General features: G+C 36.7%; 3 protein-coding genes and 2 long non-coding RNA genes across 5 annotated transcripts; 2 read left to right on the top strand and 3 right to left on the bottom strand.

Annotated features, from left to right (window-relative positions):
• Nucleotides 1-718: 718 nt before the first annotated feature.
• Nucleotides 719-7,466, top strand: LOC147480270 (uncharacterized). The gene is made up of 3 exons (XR_015204522.1): nt 719-1,022; nt 4,387-4,973; nt 6,139-7,466. It is a non-coding gene; the product is annotated as an uncharacterized LOC147480270 (long non-coding RNA).
• LOC147480271 (Acyl-CoA N-acyltransferases (NAT) superfamily protein) lies at nt 3,302-4,244 on the bottom strand. Its single transcript, XM_086577336.1, is given in 2 exon segments — nt 3,302-3,538; nt 3,541-4,244. Coding segments are annotated over 2 exon segments (549 nt in total). The 5' UTR covers nt 3,958-4,244; the 3' UTR covers nt 3,302-3,406.
• On the bottom strand, nt 7,200-8,224 carry LOC147480272 (uncharacterized). Its single transcript, XR_015204521.1, has 2 exons — nt 8,059-8,224; nt 7,200-7,892 (listed from the first exon to the last, which is right to left on the bottom strand). It is a non-coding gene; the product is annotated as an uncharacterized LOC147480272 (long non-coding RNA).
• Nucleotides 8,225-12,075: 3,851 nt separating this feature from the next.
• On the top strand, nt 12,076-14,332 carry LOC147480273 (6-phosphogluconate dehydrogenase, decarboxylating 2-like). The gene is given in 4 exon segments (XM_086577337.1): nt 12,076-12,214; nt 12,687-13,023; nt 13,025-13,730; nt 13,733-14,332. Coding segments are annotated over 3 exon segments (1,461 nt in total). The 5' UTR covers nt 12,076-12,214; nt 12,687-12,693; the 3' UTR covers nt 14,158-14,332.
• Nucleotides 14,333-16,274: 1,942 nt separating this feature from the next.
• Nucleotides 16,275-17,644, bottom strand: LOC147480274 (uncharacterized). The gene has a single exon (XM_086579859.1). It carries the CDS (start codon nt 16,940-16,942, stop codon nt 16,487-16,489), a length of 456 nt encoding a protein of 151 aa, XP_086435985.1. The 5' UTR covers nt 16,943-17,644; the 3' UTR covers nt 16,275-16,486.
• Between the last annotated feature and the right edge of the window lie 4,444 nt (nt 17,645-22,088).

The raw sequence follows: 22,088 nt of genomic DNA on the forward strand, positions 1-22,088 counted from the left end.
TCCAGTAATTCCAGTCACAAACCTGGATCTGGATGGCATGGAACCTCAAACAATAACAAAGTAGTTGAGATACAAAACAAAGAGAGTACACATACCTAGACTGCAATGCTGAGAACATATAGCAATAAGCAAAACATATATTTAATTCACTGGACCTACTGGAAGTGATAAAATCATTGTCGACCTCCCATTGCATTTTGTGTGGGCGTCATTTAAAACAGTAATCCCTTTTGGTAGTAGCGCAAAACAACTTTCCAAACTACCAAGTATTTTAACGAAAATAATGTTCAAGTACAAATGTACATTTGTACAAAAAAGGTAAGCCGTAGAAACATCATGCCTCTCAGTATGGTCCTCGTTCTTGGTTGTTATTTTTTGCAATAGTGTACCTTATCCGGCGTTAGAGAAGAAGATAAACAGCGGATCCTTCTCCCTCGATTTGGTTTCAGAACTTCAGTGGGCTTATTATAATTGGGCTGTGCTTAAACCCACGGCCCGTGGGCCAAGTCCAATAAACAGTGTCAATGGCTAATTTCGTAATTTTCACAGAAAAAGGGTATTTAGGACAATTCATGATCCTTGACCAGTCAACTGACGGAAACTGTTGGTTGACTCCTATTGACTGTCAAGTTGGGGGGGAAATCCTAATTTCAATTATTATGGGAGGTAATCCTAATTGCAACTACTGGTGGGGGGTATGTCAATATAATCCTAATTTTTTACTTACAATTACGGCTCAAGCTCAAGCACACATTTTCAATTTTAATCTTGTCGTAGGTCCTATGTAAATATTTGCATAGTACTCTTAGAGAAATTAAAATTGAAATGGGGTCAGGGCGAAATTATTTGGGAAAATTGGGCTCTTTGCCCAATTACTTGTAATGTATAATAATGTGATGAACTTAACCTTAAAGCCTATCACCCGGGCGGCTGCTTCATTACTTTTGATGTCGGACGCTCGGTGTTTTTTCATCTAAGAGGCGAATCTTCAATTCAATTCATTGTCTCTCACCTGACAACGGGTTAAGTTTGCGAGTTGTTTTTGCTTTAGCAACTATATACCTTTTTAATAAGATAGTATACGCTGGAAGATGTTCTTGTTTTGCTTTACTGTCTACTTAATTTGCCATGTTTGTCATGGATTAGATCTTTTATGCGATTGGTTGAGGGATTTGGTATAATGACACGGCTGAAATTCTACTCTTCCGTGTTTTATCTGTATAAACATATCATATCCAACACAGATACCCATTGATATTTAAAAGTTTTGGATTAACGTATTTGGTTAAGTATGGATGGGAGTAGGATAATAAAGGAAGGATTTTTTGTATATGAGTTTGCATAGATTATAAGGTTAATGAAACTTATGGAATGATCAAAACAGCACACAGTCATGATTATAAAGGAAGGTCATAGAGGGACAAAAGAAGCAAATGGGATTGTGGAAGGAAGTGGGGATGATAAAAGAAGCACTTAGAAACTTGAAATTGATTGCATGAGTATAACATGGTCATTTCGCTCAATTCGACAAGATGGCAACGAGAGGGTTTCTGATTATGTTGAACTTATAGCTAGCAATATACTACTGTTCTAATTTCTAATGTAGCAATATACTACTGTTCTAATTTCTAATGTTGCAATCTGGAATTTACCTTCTATAGTCCTATGTTAGTGAGCATTGTCTCTAATGTACTAAATCCTTAATATAGTTTAATGGCGTTAGCTATTTTACAGAGTAAAACAACTAATATGTTCATTGTTGTTAATTATATTGAAGTAACAATTGAGTTGTGGTATTATAACCAATTTCTTTTTGTAACCCTTATTATTATTATTATTATTGTGATGCCTGTCGTAGCTTCCGTCTCATGTTTGATTACTTACATATATTATTTGCAGAGTTACAAAAGTTGAAAGATTACAAAATCCTTCACCAAGGGTTTTGTTTATTAAATCCTAACATTCATGTGACACCAGTAATTAGATTCACCATCTTTACGTATTCTATTACTTGCGTGGGAATTGGCCTATTTTGAGTTTACCCTTGTATTTCTTTGGTTGCTTGTGTTGGTTTTACATTTTAATGGTTACAACTTCTACTTGCTTTTGTTCACTTGAAAGCTTATCAAAGGTATGAAACTGCCTCCCACTGCAGCTGGAGTTACAACTCCTATCACTTGGCAATTGGGCACTGGATTTTTTCGCTAGCCTTGTTTTGTTTGTAGGGACTGCTTCAAGGACTGTAGGTGTTAATAGTCCTTGGGGTGTATTCTATATTTTTTGTACAGTGGCCGGGGTCACTCTAGCATTGTTGTGGCTCGCATAAAGTGTGTTGGTAAACTTGACTTTGTTGGAGATAATTGTTTCTTCCTCCTTTGAATTCTGGCCTTGCTTTTGATTGTTGCCGTGGGTAAGATCAATTTTTTGGGTGCAATTGTGTTTACTTCATTCTATCTCGTATATGTGTTTGTTGTTTGTAAAACAAATGTCCATCTGAAGAATGACGTTGAAGACAGTGTAGTTGGCCTTGATTCAAGCTTTTTCAATGCATAAGGTGGTCCTTTTTGGGGTAGAAGCGGGGAGTTTTTAAGGATAAGGAGTGAAGCTCTTGAAGCCAATGGAGGCTGCAAAGTAAAGAGAAACCGTTCTAGTTTGAAACCATCTGCTTTACTCAATTTTCTTCTTGACCTTCTAGAACTATCGCTCGATCTCGATACCAAGGAAATTGACCATTCCTGTTGTTTTTGAGGAGAAGTAGTCTAAGCCATCCGCAGTTGCTTCAGTGACTATAGCACCAGTTCTATGTAACTTCAAAATTTGTTCGAGGGCTACTAGGAATTTTCTTTGGGATTCTTGCATCTTTTACAACTGAGAACTTGAACCCGCGACTCCTGGCTTGTACTCCTTGGTTTATGGTGAGTGTGACTTGGAGCTGTATTACAGCTAATAATAAATTGGCTGTGTTGTCAGTTTCAGTTGGGTATATCTTTGGGATCAGCCCTCAATTCTAGGCCTCACTGTGCTTGCTTGGGGTAACTCGCTTGGAGATTTGATGACCCACTGTTGCAGTGGTAGTGAAAGGAAGGCCTGAAGGGATTCATCCATCTATTATTGTGATCGCTGAAGACTATTTTTTACTAGAGACATTGGCAAACTTGGTGCTTGGATTGCTCTGGGTTCTTTGGTCTAGTGCTTGTCATCTATACACAGTACAAGGCAATTAAGCCGAAAAAGCGACTACGCAAAAACAGGGATGCAGCTTTACAACTCTTTAATTTCCAGTTTGTACAATGTTACCAAATAAAAGAAAGTTGTATCAATTTATTTACTTTTAATAAATAACACTACAGCATATAAAAATTAATAACAACACAATCATAATAATAAATAAAATATACACAAAATTTTATTTATTTTGGTTTTGTTTTCTTGAATACACCATGCCTCTAATCCCATCAGGATCAGCAGCAAAACCCAAATCTCTATAAAACCCAACAACTCTATTTTCAGCATACAAGCCAATATTCCATATCCCTTTTCTTCAACTAGCTCCCTCACCATTCTTTCCATCAAAGCTTTCCCCAACCCAATTCCTTGAAAAGAAGGATCCACAACAACATCCCAAATAATAGCATTAAAAACACCATCACCTGTTGCACGTGCAAACGCAACCGGTTTCTTGGTCTTCAAGTATTCTATCCATAACAATGAGTCTGTATGTTGTAATGCTATTTTTATTTTTTCTGGGTCACGTTTTGGAAAACCAACTGATGTGAAGACTTTGTTAAGGTGGTCGAGGTTGAGGTTTGTGAATGTACGGTGGAGATTGAAGCCTCGGGTTTTGAGGTCTTGGTCGGATATTGAAAGGGGGAGTGTAGGGAGTTGTGAGGTGATTTTGAGGTTTTGAGTGGGTTTGGTGGGATTTAAGTGGAGGAGTGGAGTGGAAATGGTGAGCATTTGGTTGAAACTTGAAAGAGAAAAATGAGGAGAGAGAATTTTGTCTGGAGGAAAATAAGGATTTATCTTATTTGTTTATTTATTTTAAAAGGAATTTTTGTGGTCTTTATTATATCAACATAACAAAGGCAGTTCAATTTTTTTGTACACTAGCTCCAAAAGTATGAATTGAAGTTGGCATTGAACGCCCGGTTACAAAGTTTCTTAACCAGGTAGGTATCATTTTTTCATGGTTTAGTCTGTGTTTGTTTTGGACATCGAACAAAAACTCTTCTTCTCTCTTTTCTCTGAACTTATGATGAGCAACTCCTCAACTCCCTTCTCTTCCTCCCTCGTTTATGTATTTCTTCCCTCTCTCGATTCTTTTTACATTGATTTCTCCTCTTCCTCTTTTATTTTTCTGTTTTGTCAATCGCTTTCATTGTGCAGGAACACTTATCAAATGGAGCTATGGAAGATCTCCTAATCAAAAGAATCAAGAATTTGGAGAGCAGACCTACACTGTTTTGTCGTTACGCAGGGGTGGCTCAAGACAATCAGGGGCCCTAGGCAAAGTTCAAATGCCAATGGATGCGAGGAATTTTTTTGGTCAGAGAACGCCAAATGCCAATGGATGCGAGGAATTTTTTTGGTCAGAGAACGCGAGAGAAACGTTGGAGAAGGCCAGGGAAACAAATGGTTATCTAACGTTATTTCATAGATTCCAATGTACCTTATCTAACCCTTAAATAAGGGCCAGAAAAACGATTGTAGGCTGAAAAGAAAGCAATGGGCTGAATTATATTGGGGCCCCTTGGGCTGCGGGGCCTAACTAGTTGCCTATTTTGCTAGGGGGTTGAGCCGGCCCTGTCGGTCCGGATTTAAAAAGTTCAGGTTTTGGTCTATACATGTTGTGTTATGGCTGGCAATTAATAGCATTTCATTATTTTGGGATTAATTTGCTTATGGATTTTATGACAGATTCTACAAAGTAAAAAATCATACAAGAAAATTCTGGAGTAGTGTCGTTTGGATAGGTGAGTCTTCCAGCTGAACTTTTCCTTTGTTCTTCTACATGATGTATGGTATACTATGTCACACATTTGATCTAGGACTTTTCATAGTACAATATTTTCGTGGTCATCACTTGAGTTCTAGGGAATTTGGTAGTTACATGGGTAGTCCATCTTTTACAGTGTTTTATTTGGCCCATTTTGGAAAATTTATTTATTTTCTCTTCGTCCTCTCTGATTTTATTTTGTACAATTACAAGCCATCTTCAAGAGGTACATACTTGCGATTGTCTGTTATGGTTGTTTTCATGTTCTTTGCATGAAATAGTTAATTGCCTATATTTTTCGTTTCTTATGATTGATCCGATATAGCCATTTTATGCATGCGTGATGCACGCGTGTTGGTTAGAGAATTATTTGTTCCACTATGGTTTTATTCCTTTGATTGTAAGTTTGTAACCAAGGAACTAAATTTCAGAAAATTTTCACGAATTTTTTGTTTTCGGTTGGCATAGAAACATTTCGAACTTTACATTTTTTGTTTGCAAGTTTTCAAAGTAATTTCATGAAATTTTCGACCATTTTTTCGATTTCGTTCATTTTGTATACGAATATGCAGTTTTTTACGAAATATATAGAATATTTCAAATAGTAGCAAGTGCAATAAATAATTTAAATAGTGGTTAAATTATTTTTGTTAATTTAACATTTAGCATTTACTAGTTATTAAATATTAAAGACCTAATCTTTCTCAAACAAACATTTAAGATTTAGTATTCACCTTGCTATCCTTGTTGCTTTTCCTTTTTAATTTTTAATTTTTTATGGGGGCACATTTGATTATGTTTGAGAGGATTGTTAATTTTGAGAAAGTAAGTTGTTTATTTTGGTTATTTTTGGTGTATAGACACATATTTAAATTTGAAAGAATAGTTGCTATGCCATTTTTTTTTTGTTGTTAATGTATTCACATATTCTTACTTTTCGTGAAAATTTCTCAAAAATTTCTATATTTTTGTTTTCTGTGGTAACCGAAACAGTAACCGAAAATGAAATTTAATTACTTTGATTGTAACTGAAGTTCATGTTCTTCAGAATCGTCATTCTAGAATATAAGCATGTAAGCATGTGCATGCATTCTGAGTTTGCATAGCGCTCAAGTACATGTTTTTTGAAAATCTAATTTCAGGGAACTCCAAAGTAGAATTTCCAGTTAGTGAAAGGTAACTAATAAGCACTTAAATCACAAATTGAGGTTAGTTTTTTCTGTTTTCATTTAAGCATTTGCGTTTCGGGATATCCTATCTCTTTTGTTCTTTAAATCGACTGTAAGAATCTAAAATTTGTGGTTCTTTGAATGATGTAAACTATTATGAAGTGTACTCTACACGAAATGAGCTGAGAGAGAGTGGAAGTGCTGATGAAGGTTAAGGAGTGGATGTGGAAGATGGAGATGATACACTCAGGGCGATGGAGATGTAGTTGGCTAACTTAGTGCACTTAGGAATCGACTTAGTGTCTATGTATAAATGATGTCACTCAGCAATGTCGTGGTGATATATACGACCATTTTTTCCAGTTGAAAAGAACAAAAGTGGGGGAAAAAGGAGCATCCTACAGTTGTGCTCCTATGAAAGCTCTGAGTCTAGCGATAGCCGTCTTTCCCATCTTGGTCTTCACCTGCCTTGTTAGCTGCTTGAACAGATTTGAACCAGAGGAATGCCTGTTAGATGGCGTATCAAAAAAAGAGAGAAAACAAGGAACAATACAAACTGAAGTTACTAACGGGTTGATTAAATCATCATTTACTGTCGAATATCTAGGTAGGGGAGAAAAACATTGAAAAAAAATAAAAAAATAATGAAACGCACTGAAGTAGGAATACTGGTGACAGCAAAGAATCCTAGCAATGGAGCATAAAAGATGCTGTCTGGGTTCACTACAAAAACAGGCTTCTGGTTTATAAATTCGAATATGGAACCTATCTGCAGTCAAAATAAGTAAACGGAAAAATTGATGTGACAGTAAACGAAGAATGGGATCCGAAGAACTCATAAAAAGAGGAATACGTACTGCAGCTATTGCGGTGATTGCTGAAGCAAGCAACTGAACATAAAAGGGGATCTCATACGTCTGTTGTAATGACTCTTGGCCTTCAACTTGAGCCCACGGAGGAAGCTCGTCAGAATCTGGTAGAGCCCAGGAGGGAATTTTCTCTTCCGACTTGCTAGACCTTGCCGAACCTTCAGTCACAGCAAATATAGTAAACTTTCGTGGTGCCCTTGATTTATGAACACGTCGTGTTCTCTTTGAATATAACGACGGACTGGAATTCTTGGAGTTTAATTTTAGTGAAGCATGGGTTGGAAATAAAGTGCCTAGAGACAGTGTGGAAGCAGCCATGAATGCTGTGTTTTGTGTCTTCTATTCTCAACTTCGCCTTAACACCAACACCTGAAGTAGAAACATGGTTAAATACCTAAAGTGTTCTTCTACATCTACACCATTTTTCTTAAACATATTCAGTCATGTATGCCAACTTCGTAAGTCTCAATAACAACTCACGAAGATCTTGCTTCGAATGCCATATTACTCCAGGCACTACTACTTCAGAGTACTCTTTATAGGGTCCTAAGTTACTCTAGGCATTACTACATCAAAGAAATCTTAAAAAGCATTACTACTTCAAAAAGTCTTAAAATGCTAAAACTCTGCATCTACTAGGATATTACATTACCAGATACTTAGGCTAGACACCGACGATAAGAAACTCACAGAACTGGAATTGAATTAATCGGTTCAGATTAACAACTGAATCAATAACAAGTCACAGCCATTAAACAGCTGATTCCAGTTTCAGTATCTCTGTTTTCTTTCACTGGAAATGTTACACTGTAGAGACATTTTTACCTCCGTTGCGAAACTTCCTGGTTTAAGTATCTGCTGCAAATAGAAGAAATGGATGTGAGGTCTGAAATTAGTCCTCTTGAGGAACCAAAGCAACCTCTAGTCTAGGAGCATCAAGTGTACTGTGCGTCCATATGGCTTTGAAAATGATTTAACATTAAGAAAAGGGAAAAGTGATTCCATATATAGAGAAGAAGCTTACTTGTTTTCTGAACTTGAGATTGCTTATGTGCCCTTTCCAGTATTCCAGACCAATTCACCCACGTGACACAAAGGATAATTGGATTAATTGGGTTTGGAAAAAAAATCATTTGGCTTCTCTTACTCTGAAACGGACTTTTGTGTGGAAGTGGACTTTTTTTGTGTGCGGGCTAAATCAATTTTTAAGTTAACATGGTAGTGGGTGTAACCGTGTAAGTGGCAAACATTTGGGGGCCTATGCAAGGCATTAGACGACATAGGCTCAGGTCCGGCCCATGCATCCGAATATCGGATCTACAGACCCAAGCTATTGTAGGTTTGCTGAACAAATGACTCAAGCTGGCCTTCAATTCCTATTTTTTGGGTCGCGGTATCACACCCCACTTTATGGAATTTACACCTTTTTGATCAATTCAAAAGTACTAGCACTCTTCCATTAATCACATAAAAAACACTCACGGCAGGCGATTCTTTGCGAGATCCCATATCCCACGGAAGGTGGTTGCCGTGGGTCTTTTTTTCTTTAATTTTTTTTTTAATAGCCACCGTAAAAAAAGTTAGTTGCCGCGAGATGGTTGTGTTTACTAAAATGGAGTCTTTGCTTGTGTTAATTATCAAAACTCTTCTTCATTAATTTGATCACAAATTTTTCTTATAGCATATGAAAATATTTGCGGCGAGATAGCAAAATTATGTCTCGATTGTACATTTTTTTTGTCATGGTTTTGGTGTTGTTTTTGGAGTGTATAAAGAAGCTTTAAAGAAGAAAATGAGGTATTCATATGTCGTGTGTGTTCAATACGCAAAATTTAAGTGAAAAAAAAATAAAAAACATAAAAAAATTTCCGCGGCAATTGCCTGCAGTGGGATATGGGATCTTATGGCAACCCGATACTGTAGAACTATGGGCATGTGGGGTGTAAAAAGACATATAAGGAATAACTATTATTGTTTTACATTTTGCCAAAGGGGTGTCAATCCCATAAAGTAGGGTGCCAATACCGCACCTTTTTTTTAAGGCCGCAGTATTGCGGTATTGGCACCCCATAAAATAGGACTAGCACCCATTTTGGATGTTATATAGTGTCTTAACGCATTTTATTTAGTGTCTTGAATAGTTTATTTGGTGACCTATATCATTCAAAGGGGTGCTAGTCCCATTTTATAGGGTGTCAATACCGCCGCATTTTTTTTTTGGTAGGTAGCCTTCAATACCTGATCATGACCTTCCATCATCTTCTCTCTTGTTGCGGTTGTTCGTCGCTACTCTCTACACCATGAACAAGGCACAAATGCGCCAAATTGGCACATCAAAGAAGATAGACAAAATTACTAGGAGGTACAACGTACTATTCGAAAAATGCACTTTGATTCAACGTACTATTTTTTATACCAATTTATACAATGTACTAAATAAAATTGGCCAATTGATACAACCAATACTATTTAGGCCAACTTAGAGTGCTAGAGTGAGGCCGTGTAAGGTGAAAAGTTGAAGAAAATACCCTAAATTAAAACACAAAATTGTAAAAAAGATATAAAATAAAATTTGAATATGATGAAATTGTGAAAAGTTAAATTTTTTTTTTTTTTTTCGATAAACCATTTTTGTATTCATGATCTGAACCAAATATTACAACTAACACCTAACAAGCCAGAAGAAAATACATGAGCCAAAGCAAAAATGAATAACACCAAACCCATGTAGACAAACCCCAAGAGCTTCTCCTTCTGTCGACCATAAGCAAACAAAGAGTGTTCGATGTACATCCGTAAACTACCACCAAAACGAAACCTTCAAAGCATCTATCTCTAGCCCGGTTCCTCCAAAAGACCCGAAGTCGATGAACAAGACCAAGATCATAACAGAAGACCCGAAAGTCTCAATTATCAGAGTAACGCTTCCAAAAAAAAATGCCCCACCAAGTGCTCAACTGAGGTGCGGTGGTGGCTTGACTGGAATCCATATCAAGGTATCGATACACCAAGACGGACGGAAAGGAGAAAACGAATCCAGAAACATGCGTAAAGGATGAGAGGTGTAATTTAACAAACATAACTAACACACACCATGGTTTTGTAGCAGAAACTCAGGACTCAAACTAGTGGGTGTAGACTTGCAACTGCAACAATCAAAGATAGCAGAACGAGAACACCAAACCACACTAAAAGCTATATACAGATCTGGCTTATTGTAGGTCTTATTAGGCATATCATACTCCAAAGTGGTGAATAAGAAACTCAAAAAGAAATCCTTAACACAACCACAAATTGAAGAACAATCTAGCCCATGACTATTGCCGATCAAAAAGCGATTTACCGACTGCAAGTTCAGAGCGGAAAAACCCATTTCTTCTTTTTCTTCTTCATCGCCGCTACAAGTGATTTCCCACAAATCAAAAATCGAAAATCAAAGAAAATAAAAAATGGGGGTGAGATTTTTTTTTGGGAATTGATGGAGTCGCGTTGTTGTTTTTTGAGATTTGGGGTAAAAGGTTGGTGAATTTGGGTTGGGGATTGAATTCAATTGATGTTGAAGTGATCTTGAATTGCTTGTTAATTTCAATTTAGGGTTTTTTTTTTTTTCATCTGCTTGCTACGTCTCTACTTTGACACTTTAATTTTGTCCAAACAATGTTAGTTGTATCAAACCATAGTACAAAATATCCCGATATATCGCGATATTTGGGGATATCTATCCAGATTTCAGAAAAAGATATATAAATATCACGATATGTTAAGAGATATATACGACTGCAAATATCGGTGATATTTTGACGATATTTGCAATATTTTTGATATTTTGTGATATTTTGCGATATTTAACGATATTTTGTGTATATAACAATTTTATTTAATATTTACCATTATATTTTAAATAAATATAAATAATGTATCATGATATATCAAGAAATATTCACAATATCTACGATATTTGTCGATATTTTGGATATATTTACGATATTTGCATGTGAAACAATGTCAAATATTCCCAAAGAGAGAGATATATCCACCATACATATCCAGAAATTGAATATCGATAAATACCCATATCCTAATATTTTGTACTATTTATCAAACTATCAACTGGCCTTCATTTAGTATGGCCTTCATTTAGTACATTGCTATTTGTATATTTTGGTGTTTTTGTCGAGAAGACACAATCATACAAATATTCGAAAAGAAAACTGGTCCGGTCTAAAGTTCTAAACGGATGGCCATAAGTTGACCTTTTCCTCCTTCCCCACAGACTGCGTGAAAGTATGAAACAAAATCCATGGGACATGGCCTATATTTGAGGCTGCTGATCCACGACGTGTTGACATTTTGCCAGTATATATATAGTACATATGATGAATCTCAAAATGAACCCAAATGAACCCAAGCCAATTTTTTTTTTGGAAATAGACATTTCATTAGTAGATAGCAAAGTAGTAAGTTATACAACTATGTCTGGACTCTATTGAAGCAAAGCTGCACTGAGTTTGGGACAGGATTATTACAATGCAACGAAAGTCCCTACTTTGTTTTTTCAGCCATGAAGTGGGCATGTTGAATCAGCGACTTTGGAGAGTAGACAACCTTAAAGAATGAACCCAAACCAATGACAACCCATGTAAAAAGTTGTGATTTATGTAATTTAAAGTGAACCCAAGCCAATGACAACCCATGTAAAAAAGTTATGATTTATGTAATTTAAAGGTTGTATATATAATTTGATTAATATTAATAGGCTACCAAAATAGGTCGAGTTTAAGAAAAACAATTCATATAGTCAGTCATATCCATCCAAATTTTACAATTTACCAACAGCTCAATTATTTCCATTTTTGGCCACTTATTACTCTCAATTCTTTGTTTTTATTGGCCAAACAAAAAAGTTTGATCCGTGATTGGATCCGAATATCCGACCCAGATCCATATCTAGGTCTTTATGAACAAAGGAAATATGTCACTAAAAGAAGGAGGAGGCTAATTTACAAAGTAACAGAAGGAAGTACAGAATAAATTACTCATTCTTTTTATTATGACTCGTGCTAGAGAGAGTCCACGCTCTCAAAAAGGGTTCACCAAACATTTTGGAATCTGAAATTTAGTTTTACCTATAAATCATCCATCCTCTACAATTTCATTATTTCTCCATTGAGGCTTGAAAGGTTTAATTATTATCTCATCTTATTTTCTTGATATATCATTTTGATTTATTAGATTTAGATTTAGATTTAGATTGATCAAGATCTTATTGTTTAAAATTTGTTCAGTGGTTGGATACTTTTATTCTTGATCCGAGAGATCTCTAGTGATTAGTGAATTAGTTGTCTATGACTTTTTATACAAAAGATTGCACGTAATAGATCTTTTGATTCTCTTCCTCTTAACGAAGATTTTTATTCACAATAAGAATGTAACAAAAAGTCCTGAACTCGTACGGTGTTCTTTCTAAAATAACTAAAATCTAAAGTATGCTCTGCAATCTTTTGCACTTAAAGCATTATGTAGTGAATTTACTAGCCAGTGAAAGCTGAATTACTTTGATTTTGTTATATGCTGTTTAGTTGGATAATGGCACTTATTTGTTTAAAAGTTTTATTCTGTGGTCTCTTACTGGTAATCAATTATTTTTGACAGAAAAAACATGTCTTCGGGAAACCTCTCAAGAATAGGCCTTGCTGGTCTGGCCGTGATGGGGCAAAATCTCGCCCTCAACATTGCGGAGAAAGGGTTCCCCATATCTGTTTACAACCGAACTACCTCAAAAGTTGACGAGACTGTTGAAAGAGCCAAAAGGGAAGGTAACCTTCCATTATATGGTTTCCATGATCCCGAGTCTTTTGTTCAGTCAATCCAGAAGCCTCGTGTCATAATCATGCTTGTTAAGGCTGGGGCTCCTGTTGATCAAACCATCAAAACTCTCTCAGTTTACTTGGAGAAGGGTGATTGTATTATTGATGGCGGTAATGAGTGGTAATGAGAACACCGAGAGGAGAGAAAAGGCAATGGCTGAACTGGGCCTGCTCTATCTTGGAATGGGAGTTTCAGGTGGTGAAGAGGGTGCCAGGAACGGCCCTTCTATGATGCCTGGAGGATCCTTTGAGGCCTACAAGTATATTGAAGACATTCTTCTCAAGGTTGCAGCTCAAGTTCCTGACAGTGGCCCATGTGTTACCTACATTGGCAAAGGAGGTTCTGGCAATTTCGTTAAGATGGTCCACAATGGGATCGAATATGGTGATATGCAATTAATTTCTGAGGCTTATGATGTACTGAAGTCAGTTGGGAAGCTTTCTAACGAGGAATTGCTGAGTGTTTTTTCAGAGTGGAACAAAGGGGAACTTCTTAGCTTCTTGATTGAGATCACTGCTGATATTTTCAAAATTAAGGATGACAAAGGAGAAGGTCATTTGGTTGACAAGGTTCTCGACAAGACTGGTATGAAGGGTACTGGTAAATGGACTGTTCAACAAGCGGCTGATTTGTCAATTGCAGCTCCTACGATTGCTTCATCTTTGGACGCAAGGTTCCTTAGTGGATTGAAAGAGGAGAGAGTTAAAGCTTCTGAGGTCTTCAAATCAGGTGGTTTTGGTGACATCTTAACTGATCAAGCTGTGGATAAGGAAAAACTAGTTAATGATGTGAGGCAAGCTCTTTATGCATCCAAGATATGTAGCTACGCACAGGAATGAATCTCATCCGTGCAAAGAGCATTGAAATGGGATGGGACTTGCAGTTAGGGGAGCTGGCCCGGATTTGGAAGGGAGGTTGCATTATACGTGCTGTGTTCTTGGATCGTATCAAGCAAGCCTACGACAGGAATCCCGATCTTTCAAACCTTCTTGTTGATCCTGAATTTGCAAAGGAGATGATTGAACGACAGTCTGCTTGGCGACTAGTTGTTTGCCTTGCTATCAACGCTGGCATCAGCACTCCTGGTATGTCATCCAGTCTTGCGTACTTTGACACTTACAGGAGGGCTAGGCTGCCAGCTAATTTGGTCCAAGCTCAAAGAGATTACTTTGGTGCTCATACCTATGAAAGGACTGATATACCAGGGTCGTTCCATACTGAGTGGTTTAAGCTTGCTAAACAATCAAACAACTGAGCTTTCTATCATTTTGTGTGCTACTTGATAGAATGATTGTCCTTGTGTTAAATTCAAAATGGGCAAACGTCGGATGGAGCTTTTGTTTCCCTGTTGAAGTCAGCTGTCCCAATGTTAGATTAATGTAATACGTTGAATTGTTTGTGTTTCTATGTATTGTTATTGTTGTGTCTTTTGTCTTTCCCTTGTTACATGTTCTGCCCCGTCCTCTGATACTGCAATAATGTTCTTAAGCTTTGCTGAAGTAGTATAATGTTACCTTAGCATCTGAATGCTATTTTCATGTGATAATTTATTTATAACATCTATTATGGGAACAAGATTTGTCTTCTATATGTACTTACAACTTGGATTGGACAGCAGGAGACACGTGTAGACTGTAGACCGATAACAACAACTCAAACGTGGGGTAGAAATCCAATCTTCTGCTGCCTATGATTCTGGATATAGAGGAATCCTGGTGTCCTTACCAAAACCTGATGTCCTTGACTGAACGCCTAGTCTTATAGATGTCTTTTTGAAGCCATGTTGCTGCTGTTGGGGCCGTTTGTGTGGTTGCAAGTCTTTTTGGTACAGAATATCTGAATGCCAGGAGCCAAGTCTAACATGAAAACAAAAGAACACCTTATATATTTCTGCGAAATTTCTGGGTGTCCTGCAGAATCCACATTCATGATCACATGTTCAGTGAGGTGTACCTTCAACAATTGGAAGGTCTTCCTAATATGATATTCCAGATCTACTTTGAGAATTAGAAGTATGCTAATATTCCAATAACCAACAGCGTAGTCATGCGTTGCTTTCCAGGACAACTGACATGCATGTATCTTGGTAGTGTGGTACCATCCTAACTTTATTCTCTAAATACTTTTAACTCACCTTCAAGCGAAGGTGGGAAATAATCATAAACCTTGAGTTTCTCTCTTTAAACTGGTGAAGTTTCATATTATTATTAGCGATATAGCCTCCGTGTTGTTTCTCAGGTGCGAAAATGCCATCCATCATGCTTCCCCGAAGGCAATATGGTCAATGAGTTGATCGCTTATGTCAAATACAAAGTAGCTCTTTCCAGTTAAGATCGGAAAATTGGTTCTTTATAATCACATTGGCTATAGTCTGTCTCCGCTCTGTTTTGATTGATTGCTTATTCTCCAGGATAGATCTTGATGATATTATATGGGGCGATGTACTTTGGAATTTCTTTTTGACATTGAAGCTCGAATTTCTAAGAAAATGCGTAGTGTATCCATTGGGGCTTTGCAATGTGTTCACCTTAATGGGGCTCAGGTGATGCATGTTACCATGTCTGAAGCATCACAACCGTGTTAGATACCCCCAAACATGCACGAGTCTTTCTTAAGCTAGTCATTATTACGGCGACCAGTAGGATTTAGACTAGTATACTGCTATGCAGTGGGGGCATGAGCGGAGAGGGAGAGTGGAGAGGGAGAAATTGAGAGGCATGGAGACGGAGAGGAGAGGGACAAAGAGAAGAGATGAGAAATGAGGATAGACAGAAACCAACCAAATGACTTTTTGTCCACATAGCCCCCTCAGCCCAGAACATTCGTTCCGCTCACTTGATTAGTCGGACTTCTGGTGGTTGGTGCATACGTTATGCAGTGATCTTGAACATTTATCTTCTCTGCTTTGAGATTAAATGGAATGAAATTGCATTCACATATATTCACAAATTCTATGTTGATGATTCCCTCTCCTTACCACTATCGGATGCATGATAAGTTGATAACATGATGGTGCAATATTAATGTTAACACATACAAAATGTCATGTAAAAAAATTGAATTTGCATAGTTTCATCATCATGGGGATCGAATTTTCTGCTAACTAACATGACTAACATACTTTTCTGTACTAGATAAAGAGTTTCAAACTGGTATTGTTTGGATAACTTTTATAAATGATAACATATCTGAGTTTATATTGACAAAATAGAATATCAAGTTTTCCATGAATGATTGAGATGGGCATTTTGTATGACAAAAATGATTGCAGATTTATTTTAGTAGTCTTTGTTTGTCCACCAACCTCTTGCTTATACTTTAAATCCCGTGCTGGCACTTTTGTTCTCAAATCATGTTAGTTAGTTGCTGAAATGCACAAATAAATGGATGCATACATGCATTTGCTAGCTGTTCTAGACTGTTTATATCTCCTGATTGAGGAGTCATACAACAACAGAAAAAAAGGAACACATAACATGACTTGAATTTTAATCTACTTGTTAGAAGCACGGATAGAAACTTACTACCAATCTAGAACAAGTTCTCTAGGATATAAGCATTTCTAATTTCCCTTGTCCACCCAGTTAATTTTTTCTTACCTTAGCTATTGTACCACTTAGAACAGAGCTAGCAGTACTCCTTCCCATTGAGACTGAACCTTGTTCTTTCACTTCTTTGGTCCTTTTATCTTCACCTGTTTTCTTCTCCAACTGTCTGTTTGATTTCTTACATGAATAATACTTCCTATTGTTTTCATCTTCATCTTTGTTGAAGCAAGACATACCATAACCACCATTTCCATTCCCAAGCAGATTTTCATGGTGGCTTGGACCTGAAGAGGCATCAGAAGCCATAGAATCATCAGTGTCAGTACTGTCATCATTGTTGTCGTTGTCGTTATCATCATCATCTTCATGCTCTTCATCATCACTACGGTCATCATCAACTTCATCATGCAAGGGGGAAGAAAGATACATGGTCCATCCAGATTCACTATTGCTACATTCTTCTATTCCTCCAAAGACTTGGGAAGAATCCATTACTAGTGCAGAAAGGGAAAGAAGAAGAGAGGGGAGAAAAAGAAAGGCAACCAAACAAAAAAGAAAACACAACTGGAGTTCTTAAATAGGAAACAAGGATCTAATATTAAACACTCCAGTAATTCTCATCATCCATGAAACTCAACTACTAATGTCTTTATGCCTCTGACCCACCATCAATCAGAAGACAGCTTTGTTTACAAAAACAACATAAGCCCAACTCACTATATATTTTGGAAGTTACATGAGCAACAACATTATTGAATGACAGAATAAATATTACCCACCTGGAAGTCCTTGCACAATTAATTCTCTGGCTTCATGGCAGTACAATACAGCTTGTATAGGAAAACATAAAACAATTGAACCCATATCACAAAAGAATAAAATTTCAATGTATGTCACAAAAAGAATAAAAATCCAAGTTCTTTAAATTTGAAACAACTGGTTGCTCATCGGGTCATTATATTTCTTACCCTGAAATCCTATCATCTTTATTTTTCTGCTTTTGTCATAAATAAAAAGTGAACCCTTAAGGCAAAGGAGATAAGCCCACACCACAAACCAGGAGAGAATATAAGACACCCATGCTCTAAAAAATAGCTTGTAACAAGTCTTACACTTGTCTTTTGACACCTTTATTTCTCTGTCTTGTCATCAACAATGAGCAGCCTTTTGTATGAAGGAATGCAGAGAACTTAACTGAGTTTTGGTGTTTTTGATCAAACTGGATAAGATGGGGTTTACAGAAAGGCTTATTTGTGTCCTGTTGTGATGTCCTTTCCCTGTTTACTGTTGTCTGTCTCCCCTTCAAGGAGTTTTATAACTTCTGTATCCTTGGGGGGAGAACTAGCAACTTCAGAATTATTTTCCACAATAATGTAACAGTGATAACATGCATCAGATGATCAGAGTAATAATGCACAAAGTTGTAGTATCAAAGATTCTCCTTTTGTTTTAACTTGGACATGAATACCACATTTTTAAGTCAGAAGTTCATTTTTCACGTTGCATCTTTTTGGCCATTTTAATGCTCTTTTTCAGTAGGAATTTTGGAAATGAACAAAGGGTCTAAGAGACTGTAATTACAAATGGGTTGGGCATGCCTTGTTTCATCTTTAAGTGAGCATGCTTTTGATTGTTCCCAACTTTATTTCTTTCCCCTGGCTTATTATATCTTAACACTAGACAACTAAGGTCCTTTCTTTATTTGCTGCTTGTTCTTTTGGGTATAATATCTTGACGTGTTCTTGTCTTGGGCTCCATGTGAAGATAAACTTAGGAGGTTTTCTTGATTATGGAGCAACGATCCCAATGCCCAAATGATTTGATTCACATTTTTAACTTTTGTCTTTGCACTAATAATGCTTCCATATTATAAGTAGGGCCTAGGGGCAATATTAAGGTACAGAATTTACATTGCTTTGAGCCTTTGACATAGATTGGTTCCAATTTCCTCTAAAAAGCTTCAAACAAAAGAACATGATTTTATGCTAATTAAAATTATTAACCTCTTTTTGTTGAAGTGGCTTCACTTTACTTCGAAGCATGGATGTAACTATGATTCAATGTATGGAGTGTAAGAGTATATGCAATCTAGTAATTGAATTAGGAGGTGTAGCGGAGCTTTTGTAAAAAAAAATTGGAGGTGCAAATTCTTATAGTCTAGCTATTTTTCTAACAAATTATGAATACATTATGTAACTTTTACAAATCTTTGGGAGTGTGAACTCACACGCACCTATTATATCCATCTATGTTTATTCGGAGTCATATTAAATCACTTCCTGGAAGTGTTATATGTTTGAACCAAATATCCAATTCTGTCACTCAGGATCCGCTCATATTTTAGGCGCTTAAGTGTGTTTTGGCTCATAAGTCATAACTCATTAAGAGTTGTTTTATGTTACACGGACCACCATTTGTCTGCTGTGATGTGAGCATTCGTAAAACAATGTCATGGACTCATCGCACAGTACGTCAATACCATAAAACGCTAATGACATCAATGTTGTCTGGGAGTGCATAACCAGTTTTAAAGTTGATGCGGTTATGTAAAATCCCAATTCAATACCGGGTACTAACAGTAACTTTTAGCTGATGTGGTGTGCTTAATTCAAAGAACAAATATACTCTCATACACTAGCACTAGTGACTAGTTTTTCTGTGTAATCTATCTAACAAAACAGAACGGTGTAGGGCCCAAAAGGCCCCATCCGGCGGCTACAAATCTTCCAAAAAAATTATGACATGACAGATCTAATGTATTTCAGGCTTTAAGTTGTTTACTCCCATTGCGTGTGATCCACACAATCACACTTGATAATAAAGTCAATTGTAGTGGGTCAATGTTGTCTTAGTCAACAATAGTTATTGGATTATGGCTTGAGCTTTTAACTATTTAGGACCTTAAGTCACAACAAATAATAGACCAAGTGCGGCACCTACTAGGCTCTTAGTGTATGGTGGTGTTATGTCGTGTTTACGGTAAGCGTCAAAGGCGATGGTGAACCGATGTTGTACATTAAAATATCGAGTGTGGCGGTAAGCCTTGGCCGTGTCGAGGCCTCGTGGGCCGTAGGCATGGGCATATCCTAGTGAAAACATGAAACGTTCTACGGTCAGGTATTCCGAGCATCATGAAGGCGCCGCTATTTTTGATTGTTAATGTGATAGATAATAATTTTTCTAGCAATTTTGTTGACCAATGCGCTGCTAAACTATTGTTTATATCTTAGCAATTGTTAAATTCTCGACCAAAATATTCGGAAGGACAAATTTTTCCGTTCACAAATGGGATGGGTCAAGTTGTCCGGTTTCAATGTTTTGTTTTTTTAGTAAAAAAATTACGGGATAACTATTCCCGTTTCAATGTTTCGTTATTTTTTTAATAAAAAAAATTGTAATGGACGAGACAAGTATTCCCGTCTTAAAATACAAACCAACAATTTCAAAAAATTGCGTTGGTACATAATTTCATTTTAGCAATTTTGACCAAATTAAAATACTGGCAATTTTTTTTAGCAGCGCGTTGATGATGCTCTCATGTCCTTGGTCCTCTCTAACAAAGAGATCATCTGTTGCAAATATTGTTTTTGACAGTACATAATATACAATTTTTATTTTTTTTAAAAATGACATCGTGTAATGCTAAAAGCAAAATTTTGAAGTTCACTGTTTGATCTTTGGTACATTAGCCATTAGACCCTCCTACAGTAAAAACAGAGAGGTCCATTGGGATACTCTCAAGTGTAACAGACGGTTTAAACGGACCATGCTTCATGGTATAGGTTTTGCTTCCTACCGCCCCCTACTTAAACTGTACCATTCAGGGAAGCTTCAAGTCTCTGACCATTAGAACTGAAGCGCACATGATTCTGATAGCTATGAGCCTATGTAATCAAGTTAAACTAGTGGAAACTGGAAACACAATCCCTGCAAATATGCACCTTGAAAATAAATTCTTTAGACTGAAAAGCCTGTAAAACAGCTTTGATCTATTCAATTACAAGGTATGACAAGAAGTAGCCCATTGAAGTATTAATTTGATGCCACCCCAGGTCAAATCCCAGTTATCCAAATTCAGAAATCAGCTTACACAGATAGGTATTTCATTTTTCTAAGACTTGTCACAAGGAACTTATTACAAATTTCTACTAAAGAAGCTCTGATTCATTTTATATCAAGGCACTTTTCGAGTTTGTAATGAAGTACTTGTTGATCATCAAATCCAAAGTTTCAGTGTATACGTTTATAATTTATCCATGTGCTGCTTACATGTTATGGTTAACTAGTTTGTGAAAGAACGCAGTCTATTTTTTTCTGTCACTGTGGGGGAGTAATATCCACAACCAATGCTTAGCGAAAAAAAAAAATATCCACAACCAATGGATATTACACATGTGTCCAGCACAAAATCACCACCTCACAAGATCGCATCAAATGAAAACAATATGTCCGAATAGATCGCCCATATTAGGCTCGCATCCAGTTGAATCTGTCCATTTACCGACTTCTAGTTTCGTCATATGAGCTTGTTTCATAGTGACTCAAGTCGAGTAAGCGACCTCAAACAGAAGCGACTTGGTGGCATCACGCTCCATTCATTTCTCCAACGGCTAGTAACGGATGTTCTGGCTGTATCCTTCAAGAGTGGAGTTTCAATTGCGCACCTCATTAATACCTCTTTACTCATCATCATGGCTCGCTAGATGACATAAAGACCCAAACCTAATCTGGCGTGGGAGAGGAGGAAGCGGGCAACTTGCCTATCTATATAAAAAATATAAAGAGAAGAGGAATTACATCTGACTTGATTCAAGTTGTACCCTTGAACTTGATACGTAGCCATGTCGTGCTCAGTCAAATTCACATCCAATCCACATTCTCCTCCCTACTAAAGACCCATAAAACCTACACCAAATCAAGCCTTTACAGTCACAACATATGCCAACACTGCCATGCTTGCGATCATGATACCCTATGGGCTAATGACGGGCTATGGCGTGTTATCTTTATTCTTCTTTGTCTGCTTGATGTTTTCGATTTTTCTAATGTAAATCTATATCTTAATATTAAAACTCCCACAAGGGGTATTTTTCGAGCTCTATTAAAATTCCACGTCATCTCCTATTAAGACAGAAATTTCTTTCCTATTTGATAATGAAAATCTTTTTTTACAATGGGAATTCCTCTCCTATTATAATGGGAATTATTCTCCTATTAAAACAAAATCTAGTACTTTTAATTAAAGCGGAAATTCTTCTCCTATTAGAATAGAATGTCTCTCCCAATTGAAAAAACGGGTTTTTAAAACTTAATTAAATTTTCATTAAAAATAATTTGTTATAAAATTAAAACGGGTTAGCGACTAAAACAGTAGTCCCAATTTTCTAAAAAAAATCTACATGTTTTCAAAAGAGTTAGTGCGTTTGCATGGGCCTACAAGGGGTATTTTTCGAGTTCTATTAAAATTTCACTTCATTTCCTATTAAAACGGGAATTTATCTCTTATTTGAAAAACGAGAATCTTTTTTTACAACGAGAATTCCTCTTCTATTATAACGGGAACTTCTCTCATATTTGAAAAATGGAAATCTTTTTTTACAACGAGAACCCCTATTATAACGGGAATTCCTCTCCAATT

The sequence above is a fragment of the Coptis chinensis genome, chromosome 8 (genome assembly GCF_015680905.1).
Source record: "Coptis chinensis isolate HL-2020 chromosome 8, ASM1568090v1, whole genome shotgun sequence".
Lineage (NCBI taxonomy): Eukaryota > Viridiplantae > Streptophyta > Magnoliopsida > Ranunculales > Ranunculaceae > Coptis > Coptis chinensis.

Coding starts and splice junctions, on each gene's coding strand:
- LOC147480274 (XM_086579859.1), bottom strand. CDS start 16,942: ATGGATTCTTCCCAAGTCTTTGGAGGAATAGAAGAATGTAGCAATAGT.